Raw genomic sequence first — 18,313 nt, 5'->3', positions numbered from 1 at the left:
GTGGGCTTGGGAGGCCGAGGGGAGGACCTTGAGCCCGGGTGAGCTCGAGACCAGCCTATAAACATAGCAAGACCCACATCTGTGCACAGGCATGCAAACACAAGAAGCCAGTGAGTGTGGTGACCTCAGTTCTCAGACACTCAAGAGGATGCAGTGGGACCAGGTGCGGTGGTTCACACCCAAAAACCTCACAAAGCACTTTGGGAGTGGCCGAGGCCTGCGGGATCACCAGGTCAGAGATCAAGACCATCCTGGCTAACACGGTGAAACCCCGTCTCACTAAAAACAAAAAAAATTAGCCGGGCGTGGTGGCTGGCTTCTGTAGTCCCAGCTACCGGGGAGGCTGAGGCAGGAGATGAACCCAGGAGGTGGAGGGGCCAAGTGAGCCGGTGATCGCGCTGCACCACTCCAGCTCTAGACGACAGAGAGACTCTGTCTCCAAAAAAAAAAAAAAAGAAAAAAAGATTCTTATACTTGGGTGCATGAATTCAAGTTCAATACGGATTAACAAAGAGAAAGTAACATGTGGTTGGTGACGGGGAGAATGAACCCTCTCATGTACTTAGGGTAGGACTGAAAATACTGACAATGATTTGGCCTACGTTCCAGCAGTATTTGGTAAGACTGAGAATGTAACGTCTCCATGTCCCTGGGAGAAATCCCTGAAGTTCCCCTTCTCTGTAGCTACCGCAGAGAAACACTGTAGATTGTCACTTGATTTTTTTCTGAGATGGTATCTTGCTCTGTTGCCCAGGCTGGAGTGTAGTAGTACAATCTTGGCTCACTACAGTCTCAAACTCCTGGGCTCAAGTGACCCTCCCACCTTACCATGCCTGGCTAACTTAAAAAAATTTTTTTTCCTGTAGACTTGGGGTCTTGCTATGTTGTCCAGGCCAGTCTCAAACTCCTGGCCTCAAGAGATCCTCCCACCTCGACCTCCCAAAGTGTTGGGATTACAGGCATGAGCCACTGTGCCAGGCCTGCCAGCATCTTGATCTTGGACTTCCCAGCCTCCGGAACTGTGAGAAATACATTTCTGTTGCTCATAAATTATCCAGCCTGGCCAGGCACTTTGGGAGGATGTGGTGGGAGGATCGCTTGAGCTCAGGAGTTCAAGATCAGCCTGGGCAACACAGCAAGACCCCATCACTACAAAATAAATAAATGAATAAATAAATTACCCTGCCTAAGGTATTTCTGTTCTAGCAGCAGGGACAGATGAAGACACACACGCATACACACACGGCCTGTATGCAGTTGTGGGTGAAGTTTATTAAGGCAATACTGAATGCCAGAGCATTTCAACAAGGCTTGCCAGACAGGCCCCAGCACCTTTCTACACTACATTGAGGCTTAGAAGCTCAGTGTTCCACCCCATCCCCAGGATGCCCACTTAGACCAGAAATCCAAGTCCATTAGCTACAGGCTGATATCCAGGGACACTGGTGTAAACAAAGAAGTGGGATATGAACTATATCCCTGATTTTTTTTTTTTTTTCAGACTAAGTCTCGCTCTTGTCCCCCAGGCTGGAAAGTAATGGCGTGATCTTGGCTCACTGCAACCTCTGCCTCTTGGGTTCAAGTGATTCTCTTGCCTCAGCCTCCCGAGTAGCTGGGATTACAGGCGCCCACCACCACGCCTGGCTCATTTTTATTTTTTTGTATTTTTAGTAGAGACGGGGTTTCACCATGTTGGCCTGGCTGGTCTCGAACTCCTGACCTCAGGTGATCCGCCCGCCTCGGCCTCCCAAAGTGCTGGGATTACAGGCATGAGCCACCGCACCCGGCCTATATTCCTGACTTTTAACAAGGAAAAAAAAATTCTGTGGGGGAGAACTTTCCTGAAAAAATATTTTTCTGGACATCTCTCTCTACTGACTGATAGGGTGAGGCTCAAAACAGGCTTCCTCCAAGCTCAGAGGGACTGAGAGATTGGCCAGCTGGATGATGCCCCAGTTTTAAGAGCCTTAGCTTCCCAAGCAGACAGCACAGAAGAGCTGGTGGAGTGGCCAGAAAATCGGTTTGAAAGGAGCCCTGGGTTGAAGACTCCAGAGCAGAGCTGCAGCATAGACACGGGGCCCGCTGCGTCCTGTCCTCTCCCCCTACTTCTTCTCCTCTGGGGCTTTCTCAGTGATTCCGGGGGCAAAGGGTCCCACGAGCCACGTGACAGGTGTGTTCTGGGCCACGTATTCCACCATGTGGTCCAGAGCCTCGCGGGCACTGGTGACGCGCTCTCGGCTCTGGGCCAGGATGCTGCTGGACAGGTCCTGGAAGGAGTGGATGCTGGAAAAGGTAGCCTGGAGGTCCTCCACCTGGCGGCGGGCCTGCTGTACCTGGTCCTTCACATTGGTGGGGAGGCCCTGAATGCTGGACCCCAGGGAGGTACAGGTGGCCTGCAGCTGCTGGGCAATGTCTCGGAACATGGTGAGCGCCCGGGACTCGACCTGCTGAGAAGGGAGGTGGGGACACCAATCAGGACCATTTGTTTCAGGAAAGGCAACTGGAGCTGAAGCCAGGGAAAGAGGGGTTCTACCACTAACCTTGGGGAAAACCCTTTCCATAGGTGAAATTTTTTTTTTTTTTTTTTCCAGACAGTCTCATCCTGTCGCCCAGGCTGGAGTGCAGTGGCGCGATCTCGGCTCACTGAAAGCTCCGCCTCCCGGGTTCACACCATTCTCCTGCCTCAGCCCCCGGTAGCTGGGACTCAGCCCGCCACCACACCCGGCTAATTTTTAGACATTTTAGTAGAGACGGGGTTTCACCGTTAGCCAGGATGGTCTCCATCTGACTCGCGTGTGATCCACCCTCGCCTCCCAGTGCTGATTACAGGTGTGAGCCACCAAGCCCGGCTCTTTTTTTTTTTTTTTTTTTTTTTTTGAGATGAGCCTTTGCTCTGTTGCCCAGGCTGGAATATAGCGTGGTATTTTGGCTCACTGCAACCTCCGCCTCCTGTCTGCATTTTGCCCTCAGCCTCCCAGAAGCTGGGACTACAGACGATGCCACCACGTCCGCTAAATTTTGTATTTTTAGTAGTAGATAGGGCTTCACCATGTTGGCCAGGCTGGTCTTGAACCTCACCTCAAGTGATTCTGCCTCCCCAGCCTCCCAGTGCTACATGTTGATTACAGGCATGAGCCACTGCCCAGCCTTTTTCTTTTTATAGAAATAGGATTCCCACCCTGTCACCCAGGCTGGAATGGCAGCAGTGATCAGCTTACTGGCAGCCCCACTCTTGAGCCCTGCTATTCTCTCTCTCATTTTAGCCTCCTGAGTAGCTAGGGACTACAGGCACCCACTAACATGCCCATTACTTTCAGGTGTGTAAATTTCATGTAGAGCCAGGATTCACCAAGCTGCCCAGATTCAACCCTGCCCAAGTGATCTGCCCACTTCAGCCTCCCAAATGGTGGGAGGTAAGCTGAGCCACTGCATCTCGCCACTAGTCAAATTCTTTTTTAAAAGCATGTGACAAATCACCAAAGAAGATATAGGGAGAGCACACAGTGCTGCTTGACATTGTAGAAGTCAAGGAAAATGCAAATCAAAATCATAAGGAGGCCTGGCACGTGGCTCATGCCTGTAATCCCAGCACTTTGGGAGGCTGATGGATCACCTGAGTCAGGAGTTCAGCCTGACCAACGTAGAAACTCCACCCGTACTCAGCAAAGATACAGTTACTGGGAAAACAGTCTAGCCCTTCCTCACAAAATGTTAAAACCATAGAATTACTCATATATGACTCAGCAACGAGCCGGGATGTATCCACAAGAGAAACGGAAAACACACATCCACACACAAAGACGCACACAGGGGCAAGGCAAAAGAAAACAACTCCGCGTCCTTCGGTTGATGAATGGGTGAAGAGAAAGGATTCATCCATACAACAGAATGCGACTCAACCACAGAGAAAGTCACAGGATCTGACCCGGCGACCATACGCGGGATTACCCGCGGACGTCAACACCATGCAGGGAAAGCCAGTTGCCAAATGAGATCCCATTTCTATGAAATGTCCAGGGCAGGGCCTATCCACAGAGACAGGAGAGGATACGCGGGTCGTGGAGGAGGAGAAACAAGCAGTGATTGCTGCCGGGGAAAGGGTTTCGGGCACTGAGATGAGATAGGAAGGCTAGTTGTGCAATGCTGGCAGAACCAGCCAAGGCATGTTTTTGAGACGGAGTCCTTTGTGGCCCAGGCTGGAGTGCAGTGGGCGCTGACGCTCACTGCAAGCTCCCGCCTCCCGGGTTCACGCCATTCTCCTGCCTCAGCCTCCTGAGTAGCTGGGATTCACAGGCCTCGCCACCACGCCTCCTTCCGGGCTAATTTTTGTATTTTTAGTAGAGACAGGGTCTCACCCGTGCAGCTAGCTTGCCAGGATGGTCTCGACTTCCCTGACCTCATGATCCGCCTTCAGCTCCGCCTCCCCAAAGCGCGCTGGGATTACAGGCGCGGCGCCCACCGCCGCTTCTGGCCGGCATGTTTTCTAACGCATGAGTTGTATGGTGGTATGAAATGATATCTCAATAAAACTGTTAAAAAAAAAAGGCTGGGCGCTGGTAACGCCACCTGTAATCCCAGCACTTGAGAGGCTGCCAAGGCAGGTATGGATCATGAGGTCAGGAGATCGACCATCCTGGAGCTAACACGGGCAGGAGACTCTGTCTCTACTGGGTAAATACAAAAAATTAGCCGGGCGTAGGAGGGATGCCTGTAGTCCCAGCTACTTGGGAGGCTGAGGTAGGAGAACACCGGTGTGGAACCCAGGCAGAGCTGGGTGATGTTTCAGACCGCCACTGCACTCCAGCCTGGGCCACAGAGGAAGACTCCAATCTCAAAAAAAAAAAAAAAAAAAAGAAACGAAAAACTGTTGCACGTCCCTGTCGCCCAGGCTGGAGTGCAGTGGGCCGATCTCTTCACTGCAAGCTCCGCCTGGCTTTACCTTGCATTCCCTCCTGCCTCTACTCCTCGAAAGAGTCGGGAGGAACTACAGGCGCCACCGGCTACCGCCTCCGGCTTTTTTGTATTTTTTTTTTTTTTTTTTTTTTTTTTTTTTTTTGAGACTTATTCGCCCCAGGCTGGAGTGGATGGATTTCACCACTGCAAGCTCCTCGCCTGACCCCCGCCGACCTCCCCTGCCTCATACTTCAGCCCGAGGCTGGGACCACAGGCCAACTTCCGCCACTTTTTCTTTGTATTTTAGTAGAGACGGGTTTCACCCAGCAGCTTGTGGGATGGTCTCGACTTCCTGACCTCGATCCCGGCTGGCTCCTCCCAGTGCAGATTGAGCAGGCTTGGAGCCACCCTCAAGGCCTCGCCTAAACTGTTAAAATAAAAGTCGGCACGGTGGCCTTGTAAGCCTGTAATCCCACTTTGGGAGGCCGACATGGATCATCAGGTCAGGGAGATCGAGACCATCCTGGCTGACACACGGTGAAACTCATCTCCCTACTTTAAAAATGGCTGTAAAAAACCAGCCGGGCTGCAGGTGGCGTGGCTCTGTAGTCCCAGCTACTCGGGAGGCTGGGAGGTGAGAATGGCGGAACCCGAGGCGAGCTTGCAGTGAGCTGGAGATCTGGTCACTGCACTCCAGCCTGGGTGGCAGAGCGCAGACTCTGTCTCAAAAAAAATAAAAAATAAAATAAAAAATAAAAAAAATAAATAAATGTGGTAGAAGGAAGCTGGGACAGCCTGGAAGAACTTCTCTTCTAGGCAGGCCAAACCGCCAGGTGAGAACACAGTTGAAATTGCAACCCTGAAAAATCTCCCTCTCTTAATAGGGAGGACAGCAGAGACAGGGATTTGAGACCAGCCTGGCTACAACATGGTGAGACCCTGTCTCTGGCTGTAAAAATACAAAAATTAGGTCAAGCAGTGGCTCATTGGGTCTGTAATCCTCAGCACTTTGGGAGGCCAAGACGAAGCCCACCACTGACAGGAGTTCTAGACTGGTCATAAACATGGCAGAACCCTGTCTCTACTACAAATGCACAGTCATGGTTAAGTGGCTGTAGTCCTGTAGCTACTGGGGAGACTGGAGTAGAGAATCTGGAACCCAGGAGCGAGGCTGCAGTGAGTCGAGATCACGCCACTGTACTCCCAGCTTGCGGGATGGAGTGAGACTCTGTCTCAAAAAATAAATAAATAAATAAATAAAATTAGCTGGAGGTGGCAGGTGCCTGTAGTCCTGGCTACTCGGGAGGCTGAGAAAGAATCGCTTGAACTCCAGGAGGCCTGCAGTGAGCCACAAGATTACTTCACACATTGCACCCATAGCCTGGGCTTGCACAGAGTAAGACCTCTCCATCTCAAAAAAAAAAAAAAAAAAAAAAAAAGGCACACACTGGGAGGTAATTTTGCTCCCAGAGCCCTGGCAGGCTGGAGGACCCTGACTTGAGCCAGGGATTATGCTCACTAGGGAGAGAGAGAGAGAGATGGGGTAAGATCTTGGAGCCATTTGAAAGGTCATTCTGGGCCGGGAGCAGGTGGCTCAAGCCTGTAATCCCAGCACTTTGGGAGGGGCCAGGATATGATCAATGAGGTCAGAGACGAGACCATCCTGGCTAACACGGTGAAACCCCTGCCTCTACTAAGAAATAAAAAAAAAAAATAGCCGGCTACGAGGTGGTGGCTTCTGTAGTCCCAGCTACCGGAGGCTGAGCTCTGAGAATGGCGCAGAACCCGGGAGGCATGAGAGCTGGCAGGAGCTGATCCAAACCCAAGCCTCCTAGGAGTTTAGACTCTTGCCTCAAAAAAAAAAAAAAAAAAATAAAAAATAAAAAAAAAAAAATAACAACAAAAAAAAAAAAAAAAAAAGGTCATTCTGGCTTCGCTGTGCTTTTAGCAGTGAGGAAACAAGAAACAGTTTTAGGCTGCATGTCCAGTTCTTGCCTCCAACAATCTTCATCATATAGAGATACAGTCACGAGCATCTTTACATCTCACTTTGTGCCTTACTATGTTTCTCTCACATGACTGGCAGTTTTTTAAAATTGACCTCATGGTCCGGCACAGTGGGCTCACACCCAATCCCAGCACTTTGGGAGGCCGACATGGCAGATCACCTGAGACTGTGGAGTTTGAGACCAGCCTGGCCACAACATGGCAAACCCCCGCGGTGGTCTACTAAAAGTACAGCCAGGAAGGGCACCCTAGCTGCTACTGGGGAGGCTGAGATAGGAGAACCACTTGAACTCAGGAGGCAGAGTGATGCAGTGACAGACCACAGCGCCACTGCAATCCAGCCTGGGTGGACAGAGCAATAAATAAATAAACAACAGGCCGGGCGCCGCGGCCTGTAATCCCAGCACTTTGGGAGGCTGGGGGCAGGTGGACTGGCGAGGTCAGATCAGGCACCCACTCCTGTTAAAGACGTGGAAACCCCACTCTACTAAAAATACAAAAAAATTAGTCAAGGTAGTGGTGTCAGTCCCAGCTACTGGAGCTTGAGCCAGAATGAGTGTGTAAACTGGGAAGCAGAGCCAGGAGCTGAGATGAGACGCTTTATCTGTACTCCAGTCATAATGAGTGACTAGTCTCAAAAAATAAAAATAAACTGGGGGTCAGGCGTGCAGGGTTCATGCCTGTAATTCCACTGAAGGCCATAGGAGTATTGTTTGAGGCGAGCCAAGACCACCCTGGCAACAGTGGAGACCCTCAATCTCCTACTAAAAGTTAAAATTAGCCAGGCAGCACCGGGTGGCACGCGCCTGTGTTCCCAGCTACCCAGGAGGCTGAGGCGCAGAGGGATTGCCTGAGCCTGCAACACAGTGAGGCCACAGAGAATGAAGAAGGCAACAGAGTGAGAACCTGTCTCAAAAATAAATAAATAAACAAATATTTCAAAAATTGATATATAATCCACACACCATAAAACTCACCCTTTGAGTGTACAATTCAGTGGTTTCTAGTATATTCACAAGGTTGTGCAAATACTACCTTCATCTAATTTCAGGACATTTTCGCTTTTTTGAGACAGAATCTCCCTCTGTTGCCCAGGCTGGAGTGCAGTGGCGCGATCTCGGCTCACTGCAACCTTCCTTTGCCCCTGGGGGGCTTAAGTGGGTGGTGGGACAGGCAGCGAGATCCATTAGAGAACACAAGAGGCCAAGGCTTGAGATAGAGTGGAGGGGGCCGGAGAATACTAGTCAGAAGTTGCTACTAGGGGCCAGGCTTGGTGGCTCACGCTTGTAATCCCAGCACTTTGGGAGGCCGGGGAGGGGAGATCACTTGAGGTCAGGAGTTCAAGACCAGCCTGGACAACATGGTGAAACCCTGTCTCTACTAAAAATACATAAAAAATTAGCCAGGTGTGGTGGTGAGCTCCTATAATCCCAGCTACTAGGGAGGTTGAGGCAGGAGAATCACTTGAACCCAGGAGGTGAGCCAAGATCATGCCATTGTACTCCAGCCTGGGCGACAGAGCAACACTCTAAAAAAAAAAAAAAAAAAAAGCCATACCCATGCAGGCCCAAGAGGAGAAATCAAGGCAGGCTTCCTGGAGGAGGTGTCATTAGCTCCTGAAAGCAGGTGAGGCTGGGGAAAGCACTCGAAGCAGGTAGGCCCATGAAGCAGAGGTGTAGAGAGTGGCATCGGGACTCCAAGTACTCCAGGCCACCCCCCCAGTCCCTCATGGGTACCTCTGGCTTGGGCGGTTCCTTCTCGGGGCCCTGGAGCTGCTTCTGGTTCCAGCTAAGCCACATCTGGTGCAGCTTCTCCTGGCCTTCCACCAGCTTCTGATCAACGCCTTGCTTGACAGTTTCCATCTGGGGCAGGGGAGAGAGAGGTGAGGGAAGGAGGCTCCCCTGGGAGAGGCGGGATTCCAGAGGGAACCCAGGGAATCCATCATCTGACTTACATGATGGTCTAGAAAAGAGAAAGGGAGGGAGGAAGGGTTTCCTGGCTATGGTGAGCTCTGGGGCCTTTGGTTTAATCACTGACACACTCATGCTCTGTGTGGTCGGTGGGAAGAGTGGCCGCACGTCCCCTGTAGCTCCTCCCCCATTGCGTCAATTTCTCCTGCCTTTAGGAGGGAGCCTGGACATGTGGCTGGCTTTGGCCAATGGGAGATGAGCAGACGGAACTAGCAAAGGCTTAAAAGCACTTGTAGGTTGGCTTTCAGTGGCTCACGCCTGCACCTGGCAGCATCTTCTTTGGGAGGCCGAGACATGGATCAGCTGACTGGTAAATTCTGGCCAACACGGTGAAAACCCTGCCCCTACTAAAATACAAAATTAAGCATGCTGGGTATACATGCCCAGTCCCAGCTACATGGGAGGCTGAGGCAGGAGAATGGCATGAACCCGGGAGGCGGAGCTTGCAGTGAGTGGAGTTGTGCCACTGCACTCCAGCCTGGCTATTACTGGTGACAGACCCGCCCCTAAAAAAAAAAAAAGTCCTTTGTAGGCTACACAGTGGCTCACATGCCCGCAATCCCACCTTGGGAGGTCGAGGTGAGTGGATCACCTGGGCTCAGGAGCTGGGAGACCAGCCTGACCAACATGGTAGAAACCCTGTCTTACTAAAAAATACAAAATTAGCCGGGCGCAGGAAAAGATCATCTGTAATCCCAGCTACTGGATCGGGAGGCTGGCGAATGCAGGAATCACTTGAACCTGGGTGAGGGTGCAGTGGACAGATTAAGCCACCACTTCCCCACCCCAGTACAGGAGCCACCGTGTCCTTCAAAAAAAAAAAAAAAAAAAAAAGGGCTGTAATGTAAATATGATTCAGCCAGGCCGGGCTGTGGGTGGTGGCTCAGTCTGTAATCCCGGCACTTGGGAAACAGCGGTGACCAGTCAGAGATCTGGACTCATCCTGGCTAACACACGTGGTGAAACCCCGCCTCTACTAAAATACAAAAAATCCAGTCGGGCGAGGTGGCGGGCCTGTGGTCCCAGCCACTCGTGGAGGCTGCAGTAGAGAATGGCGTGAACCTGGGAGGCGGAGCTTGCAGTGAGCCGAGATCAGCCACTGCACTCCAGCCTGGTGACACAGCACCAGACCCGGCCTCAAAAAAAAAAAAAAAAAAAGAACATGATTCAGCCCAGTTAGCCTGAAGCAGGCTCACTTCTGCAATCCCAGTGCTTTGGGAGGCCAAGGGAGGATCACCAGCTCAGAGCTCCACAACAGCCTGCTGGGCAATACATGCAGTGAGACTCTCATTTTTATATATTACATAAAGTTTAAGAGAAAAGAAAATAACAAAGAGGAATGATAGCAGACATATGCTCCAAGATGGGTGTGAACCTTATAGGACATGCTCATGCACTCCAGCCCGGGAAAACACAGTGAGACCCCGTCTCTAAAAAAAAAAAAAAAAAAAAAAAGGCAATTAAAGGTAAATGAAGTTATCTATTAGGGTGGGTCTTAATCCATAAAGGCTGGGCTCCTTTAAATGAGGAGATTAGGCACGGAAAGCCAAAATCCCCAGACTAGAGCATGGCAGATCTGTTCAAGATCAGCCCGCTGATAAACATAGTGAAACTTCGTCTGGTGAAAATACACAAAAAGTCAGGCGCAGGCAAATGACTTGTGCCACTGGGAGATGGATTAACTCTGAACCCGGAGGCCAGTAATGAGCTGATCACACTATCAGGCCTTCGCTCAAGTAACAGAGTGAGGCTCCGCCTCAAAAAAAAGAAAAAAAACAGATTGGGACACAGAGACATACACAGAGGGAAGGGACACGAGGGAAGATGGCTGTCTACAAGTCAAGGAGAGGGCCCCAAAAAGGACACTCTCTGATCTTGGACTTCCAGCCTCCCAGAAATGAGGAAATAAATATCTGTTGTTTACATTTCCCAGACAGTGCTGCTATTTTTGAGCACCACCTGTTACCCAGGCTGGAGAGCAGTGACATGATCTCGCTCACTGCAACTTCTGCTGCCTGCCCAAGGATTCTCCCTGCCTCAGCCTCCTGAGGATTACAGGTGCCCACACGCCTGGCTAATTTTGTATGTTTAGTGCAGAGATGGTTTCACTCTGCTGGCCAGGCTGGTCTCTTGAACCTCCTAACCCGCCAGTGATCCACCCACCTGGCCTCCCCAGTGCTGCTGGGATTACAGGAATGAACCACCCTGCACCTGATTGTAATCGTTTGGACTAGGCTGGAGTGCAGTGGTACAATCATAGCTCGCTGCAGCCTCCAACATCTGGGCTCAAGCGATTCTCCTGCCTCAGCCTCCCAAGTAGCTGGGATTACAGGCATGTACCACCACACCTGGCTAATTGTTTTAAATTATTTTTTGTAGAGGTGGGGTCTTGCTGTATTGCCCAGGAGGGTCTCAAACCCCCGGACTCATGCGATCCTCCTGCCTTGGGCTCCCAAAGCACTTGAGGGGACTCACACAAAGAGGTGTGAGCTGCTGTGCCCGGCCCCAGACAGTGTGGTCTGTGGCAGCAGCCTGAGCAAATGAGTGTACAACCAGAGACAGTGCCAGAAGCAAGCGGGAATGGCCCCGCCAGCCTGCAGAGGGGTAGGCAATAAGTCACTGAGCTCTGGGTGGGCGTCTGCTGTGGGGTGAAGGCTGCTGGCTCAGGGCCCCAACCCCCCGGAACCTCACCAGGCTTAGGGCCTGCGACAGCTGCAGCAGAGCCTCCTGTGCCCTCTGCCTGGTGGCTCGAAGCTTGCCCAGCGAGTGCTCATAGGCGTGCTGCCGCAGCCTTTCCGACAGGGAGCCCAGACGCACGAAGTAGCTCTGCTCCTGCCGCTGCTGCTGCATGGACGCGACGTCAAAGCCATCCAGGGACGTGGCGATGCGGGCTGCAAGGAAAAGGAGAAGGGTGTCTGTGAAGACCAGAACACCTGTGGGCTGCCAGGTCCCATGAGGGGCGGTCCCAGGAATCCACACTGTCACTTTATTTATTTATTTAGAGGCGGGTTCGGCTCTCTCACCCGAGGTGGGAGTGCTGGGTGGTGTCTCAGCTCCTGCACAACCTCTACCTCCTGGGTTCAAAGTGATCTCTGCCTCAGCCTCCTGGCTTCTTTCAGGATTACAGGTGCCCGCCACCATGCCCGGCCCCTAGTACATATTTTTGGTAAGGAGGCGAGGTTCACCATGTTAGCCAGCCTGATCTCGAACCACGATCTCCAGTAGTCATCGACTGGGCCTCCCCAAAATCTGCCTATGACCTAAGTGAAACCACCCATGTAACCATGCTGTCCAGTTTATACCCCAGTTCTGCTTCTTATAAACCTCGAAGGCCGACCAGGTGCAGTGGCTCAAGCCTGTAATCCCAGCACTGGGAGGCGAGATGGGCCCGGGATCCTGAGGTCAGGGGTCCGGAGACCATTCACAGCTAACGGTGAAACCCCGTCTCTACTTAAAAAATACAGGCGGTGTGGTGGCTCCGCGCCTGTAGTAGCACTTTGGGAGGCAGTGAGCGGATCCACAAGGTCAGGAAGATGAGACCACGGTGAAACCCGTCTCTACTAAAATACAAAAAATTAGCGAGGCTGGCGGTTGTGAAGCCTCTGTAGTCCCAGCTTCGGGAGGCTGAGGCAGGAAGAATGGCGTGAACCGGGGAGGCCGGGCTTTCAGTGAGCGAGGTCAGCGCCCGCCAACCTGGGCGACAGAGCGAACTCTGTGTCTCAAAAAAAAAAAAAAAAAATACAAAAAAACTAGCCAGCGTGGTGGCGGCGCCCTGTAGTCCCAGCTACTCGGGAGGCTGAGGCAGGAGAATGGCATAAACCGAGAGTCAGACTTTTCAGTGAGCTGAGATCCGGCCCTGCACGCACTCCAGCCTAGGCGACAGAGGCGAACTCCGTCTCAAAAAAAAAAAAAAAAAAAAAAAAAACCGAGAGGCCACAGAACAAGGATTACCTTGGTTTCCCTATCTGCAAAATGGGGATGAGGGAAGTCAAACCTCACAAGAATCAGAGACCTTAGACTGGCGGAGGTCACTTGATGGCCCATGAGCCAGACCTGCCTTGGTCAACCTGTGAATATAGCCCTGAATGTTCATTATGCAGTCCTGCAGAGACAACAGCATTCCAGCCAGCAATGGATCGCATACACTACAGAGGTCCCATAAGATTGTAACAGTGTCGGCCGGGTGCAGTGGTTCATGCCTGTAATCCCAGCACTTTAGGTGACCAAGGCGGGCATATCACTTGAGGCCACGAGTTCAAGACTAGCCTGGCCAACACGGAACAACCCCATCTCTACTAAAAATACAAAAATTAGCCAGGCTTGATGGCACTAGCCTGTAATCCCAGCTACTTGGGAGGCTGAGGTAGGAGAATCACTTGAACCCGGGAGGTGGGGCTGCAGTGAGCCGAGATCACACCACTGCACTCCAGCCTAGGTGAGAGTGAGATGCCATCTCAAAAAAAAAAAAAAGAGAATAATGACATTTCAGCCAACAACGGACCTCATATAGTGGTCCCATAAGATTAGAATACCATATGTACCATATTTTTCCTGTACCTTTTTTTTTTTTTTTTTTTTGAGACGGAGTCTCACTCTGTCACCCAGACTGGAGTGCAGTGGCGGGATCTCAGCTCATCGCAAGCTCCGCCTCCCGGGTTCACGCCATTCTCCTGCCTCAGCCTCCCGAGTAGCTGGGACTCAACCTGGCTAATCTTTTGTATTTTTAGTGGAGACAGGGTGTCACTGTGTTAGCCAGGACGGTCTTGATCTCCTGACCTCGTGATCTGCCCGCCTTGGCCTCCCAAAGTGCTGGGATTACAGGCATGAGTCACTGCTCCCGGCCTTTTTCCTGTACCTTTTCTTCTTTTTTTAGGTAGGGTCTCGATCTTTTGCCCAGGCTAGAGTGCAGTGGCATGATCTCAGCTTACTGCAGGCTCAACCGCCCAGCTTCAAGTTATCCTCCAACCTTGGCCTCCCGAGTAGCTGGGACTGCATGAAGCTGGGACTACGGCAAGACACCCGGCTAACTTTTGTATTTTTTGTAGAAATGGGGTCTCACTGTGTTGCCCAGGCTGGTCTTGAACTCCTGGACTCAAGCAATCTGCTCGCCTCAGCCTCCCAAAGTGCTAGGTTTACAGGTGTGAGCCATTGCACCTGGCTTCCCGTACCTCTCCTATGTTTAGATCTGTTTGTTTTGTTGGTTTTTATTTTTTGAAGTACGGTCTTGCTCTGTTGCCCAGGCTGGAGTGCAGTGGTGCGATCATAGCTCACTGTAGCCTTGAACTCCCAGACTCAAGTGATCCTTAGGCTCTCAAATAGCAACTGGGACTACAGGCGTGCACTAGCACACCCAGCTAATTTTTACATTTTTTGTAGAGACAGGGTCTCACTATGTTGTCCAGGCTGGTCAGGAACTCCTGGGCTTAACTGATCCTCCCACCTCAGCCTCCAAAGTGCTGGGATGACAGGTGTGAGCCACCGTGCCCGGCCTCATCCCATGTTCATAGGTTCATATATATGTATGCATGTATTTATTTATTTATTTTTGAGACAGAGTCTCGCTCTGTTGCCCAGGCTGGAGTGCAGTGGCACAGTCTCGGCTCACCACAAGCTCTGCCTCCCAGGTTCAAGTGATTCTCTTGCCTCAGCCTCCTGAGTTAGCTGGGATTACAGGCATGCGCCACCACGCCCAACTAATTTTGTATTTTTAGTAGAGATGGGGTTTCTCTATGTTGGTCAGGCTGGTCTCGAACTCTGGACCTCAGGTGATCCGCCTGCCTCAGCCTCCTACTCCCAAAGTACTGGGATTACAGCTGTGAGCCACTGTGCCTGGCTGCATGTATTTATTTAATCCTTCTGTACCCACACTTTTTTTTTTTTTTTTTTTGAGACGGAGCCTCACTCTGCCGCCCAGGCTGGAGTGCAGTGGCCCAGTCTCGGCTCCCTGCAACCTCTGCCTCCTGAGTAGCTGGGATTAGAGATGACCACCACCATGCCTGGCTAATTTTTTTTTTTTAGTAGAGACTGGGTTTCACCATGTTGGCCAGGCTGGTCTCAAACTCTTGACTTCAAGTGATCCGCCCACCTCGGCCCACCAAAGTGCCGGGATTACAGGCATGAGCCACCGCGCCCTGCCTATATCCTAAGCTTCTTATTTGCAAAAATCCCAATCCCGGCACTTTGGGGTGTTAAGGCAGTAGGATCACTCCAACTGAGGAGTTCCAGATCAGCCGGGATAATAGAGGGAGACTCTGTCTTTACAAAAAATTAAATAAACAAAAATTAGTTGGGCATGATGTTGTGTGCTTGTAGTCCCAGTTACTCGGGAGGCTGAGGTGGGAGGCTCGCCTGAACCCAGGAGTTTGAGGCTGCATTGAGCTATGGTCGCACCATTGCACTCTAGACTGGGCAACAGAGTGAGACTCTATTTCTAAAACAAACAAATAAAAAAGGGCTGGGTACGGTGGCTCATGCCTGTAATCCCAGCACTTTGGAAGGCCGAGGTGGGTGGATCACAAGGTCAGGAGTTCGAGACCAGCCTGGCCAACATAGTGAAATCCCATCTCTACTAAAAATACAAAAAATTAGCCGGGCACGGTGGCTCACGCCTGTAATCCCAACACTTTGGGAGGCTGAGACGGGCAGATCACGAAGTCAGGAGATCGAGACCATCCTGGCTAACACGGTGAAACCCTGTCTCCCGTCTCTACTAAAAATACAAAAAATTAGCCGGGCATAGTGGCGGGCTCCTGTAGTCCCAGCTACTCAGGAGGCTGAGGCAGGAGAATGGCGTGAACCCAGGAGGCGGAGCTTGCAGTGAGCCAAGAGTGCGTCACTGCACTTCAGCCTAGGCAACAGAGAGAGACTCCATCTCAAAAAATAAATAAAAATAAAATAAAAATAAATTAAAAAAAAATACAAAAAATTAGCCAAGCGTGGTGGCGGGCACCTGTAATCCCCGCTACTCAGGTGGATGAGGCAGGAAACTCACTTGAACCCAGGAGGCGGAGGTTGCAGTGAGCTAAGATCACGCCATTGCACTCCAGCCTAGGTGACAGAGCGAGGCTCTGTCTCTAAATAAATAAATAATAAAGAAAGAAGAATATCAAATAAACAGTGCAGGGAGTGCAAGTATATGACCGAGATGACTGACGTGGGATTTCTGGCCTGGCAGGAACACCAGGGTTCAGTGAGATCTCAAGTTTAGTCACATATTTATGTAGGAACGGAGTGAGCGAAGGGGGAAGAGGAGGAGGGCGGGGAGAGGACAGGGCAGGTTGTGCAGGACCTTGTGGGCTGGCTGTGACGAGGACTTGGGCCTTGACCCCAAGGGAGGTGGGGTCCATGGAGGGCTGTGGGCAGAGGAGGGATGGGCTATGATTCAGATGCTCACAGACGCCCTCTGGTGGCTGCTGTGAGGAGGTGACTGTGGTGGGTGAGGGTGGGAGCTGGTGAGCAGGACACAGGGGGACTGCGTTGATGAGATTCCAAGATGCTGGGAAGAGGTGGCAGGGACGAGGTAGCAGTGAGGGACAGACCCCACGAGGCCAACAGCGGCTTCCGGTTAGGGGGCCTGGGGAGGGGTCTCAGAGCAGCCGTCTGGCCACACTCACCCAGCTCGGCGTCCGTAAGGGGCAGGTGGTTGTCCACCCACTCCTCTGACTTCCCCAGCACCGTGTCGACCCCACTCAGCACCATCTGGCCCACGCGGGAGCCCATGACGGACTGGACCCCGCCAGTCACTGCAGACTTCGTCTTGTCCACGCTGCTCTGCACAGCACCGCGGGTCGCGTCCACCGCCTCCGATACTCGTGTGGCCACCGTGTCCTTGGCGCTAGACACCATCTCTCGGGCCCCTGACACCTTGGACGACACAAGCTCCTTGGTGTCCGCCAGGACCTAGGAGAGGCAACAGCATCAGCATCTTTGCCTTCCCTCCATACCTGGGCACCCCTCCCCTACACCCCAACTTCCAGGGAGACGGAGGCGGGGAGCGCCATCCCCCAGGTGACCCCAGCATCGCTGCCTTCCCTCCATACCTGGGCACCCCTCTCCTGCACCCCAACTTCCAGGGAGACTGAGGCAGGCAGTGCCATCCACCGGGTGACTCCGAGTCTGGAGTCATGGGCATGACCTCATACTCTGCAGCCAGACTACCTAGGCTCCGTCCCTAGCTTGCTGCTTCTCAGATGTGTGGCTTCAGGCAAGTCACTCTACCTCTCTGTGCCTCGTTTCTTTCCTTCCCTTTCCTTCCTTCTTTTCTTCCTCTTCCCTTCCCTTCCTTCTTCCCATCCCTTCCTTCTTTAGAGATAGGGTCTTGCCCTGTTGCCCAGGCTGGAGTGCCGTGACACCATCTCAGATCACTGCAACCTGTCTCCTGGGTTCAAGCAGTTCTCCTGCCTCAGCCTCCCAAGTAGCTGGGATTACAGGCATCTGCCACCACGCCTGGCTAATATTATGTTTTTTGTTTGTTTTGTTGTTGTTGTTGTTGAGATGGAGTCTCACTCTTGTTGCCCAGGCTGGAGTGCCATGGCATGATCTCAGCTCACTGCAACCTCCGCCTCCCGGGTTCAAGCAATTCTCCTGCCTCAGTCTCCCGAGTAGCTGGGATTACAGGTATGCACCCACGCCCGGCTAATTTTGTATTTTTAGTAGAGATGGGGTTTTACCATGTTGGTCAGGCTGGTCTCGAACTCCTGACCTCAGGTTATCTGCCCGCCTCAGCCTCCCAAAGTGCTGGGATTACAGGCATGAGCCACTGCACCCTGCCTGTTTTTGTTTTTTTGTTTTGTTTTGTTTTGTTTTTTGAGATGGAGTCTCTCTCTGTCGCCCAGGCTGGAGTGCAGTGGCTCGATCTTGCCTCACTGCAAGTTCCGCCTCCCAGTGATTCACACCATTCTCCTGCCTCAGCCTCCCGAGTAGCTGGGACTACAAGCACTCGCCGCCACACCCAACTAATTTTTTGTATTTTTAGTGGAGATGGGGTTTCACCGTGTTAGCCAGGATGGTCTCAATCTCCTGACCTCGTGATCCGCCCACCTTGGTCTCCCAAAGTGCTGGGATGTGAGCCATCATGAGCCACCATGCCCGACTTTTTTTTTTTTTTTTTTTTTGACAGAGTTTTTGGTCTTGTTGCCCAGGCTGGAGTGCAATGGCGCGATCTCGGCTCACCGCAACCTCCACCTCCCGGGTTCAAGCGATTCTCCTGCCTCAGCCTCCCCAGCAGCTGGGACTACAGGCGCCCACCGCCACGCCTGGCTAATTTTTTGTATTTTTAGTGGAAACAGAGTTCACTGTGTTAGCCAGAATGGTCTCAATGTCCTGAGCTCATGATCTGCCCGCCTCAGCCTCCCAAAGTGCTGGGATTATAGGCGTTTGAGCCACCACCCCCGAGAGTCAGGTTTTAACAGCAGCACTACACTCACTGAACATGCACGTTCTCA

General features: G+C 51.9%; 1 protein-coding gene across 1 annotated transcript in view; it reads right to left on the bottom strand.

Moving 5' to 3' along the window:
- Window positions 1–1,250: 1,250 nt before the first annotated feature.
- Window positions 1,251–18,313, bottom strand: part of PLIN3 (perilipin 3) — a 29,989-nt gene continuing 12,926 nt past the window's right edge. The window contains exons 5-8 of the mRNA XM_031660099.1: window positions 16,484–16,769; window positions 11,562–11,761; window positions 8,637–8,762; window positions 1,251–2,447 (exon numbers count right to left, since the gene is read on the bottom strand). Coding sequence (XP_031515959.1) covers window positions 2,103–2,447; window positions 8,637–8,762; window positions 11,562–11,761; window positions 16,484–16,769 — 957 coding nt within the window. The 3' untranslated portion in view covers window positions 1,251–2,102. The remainder of the gene's footprint in view (window positions 2,448–8,636; window positions 8,763–11,561; window positions 11,762–16,483; window positions 16,770–18,313) is intronic.

Source organism: Papio anubis, chromosome 20 (genome assembly GCF_008728515.1).
Source record: "Papio anubis isolate 15944 chromosome 20, Panubis1.0, whole genome shotgun sequence".
Lineage (NCBI taxonomy): Eukaryota > Metazoa > Chordata > Mammalia > Primates > Cercopithecidae > Papio > Papio anubis.
The sequence above is the reverse complement of the archived record's forward strand: the minus strand, read 5'-3'. Positions and strand labels throughout refer to the sequence as shown.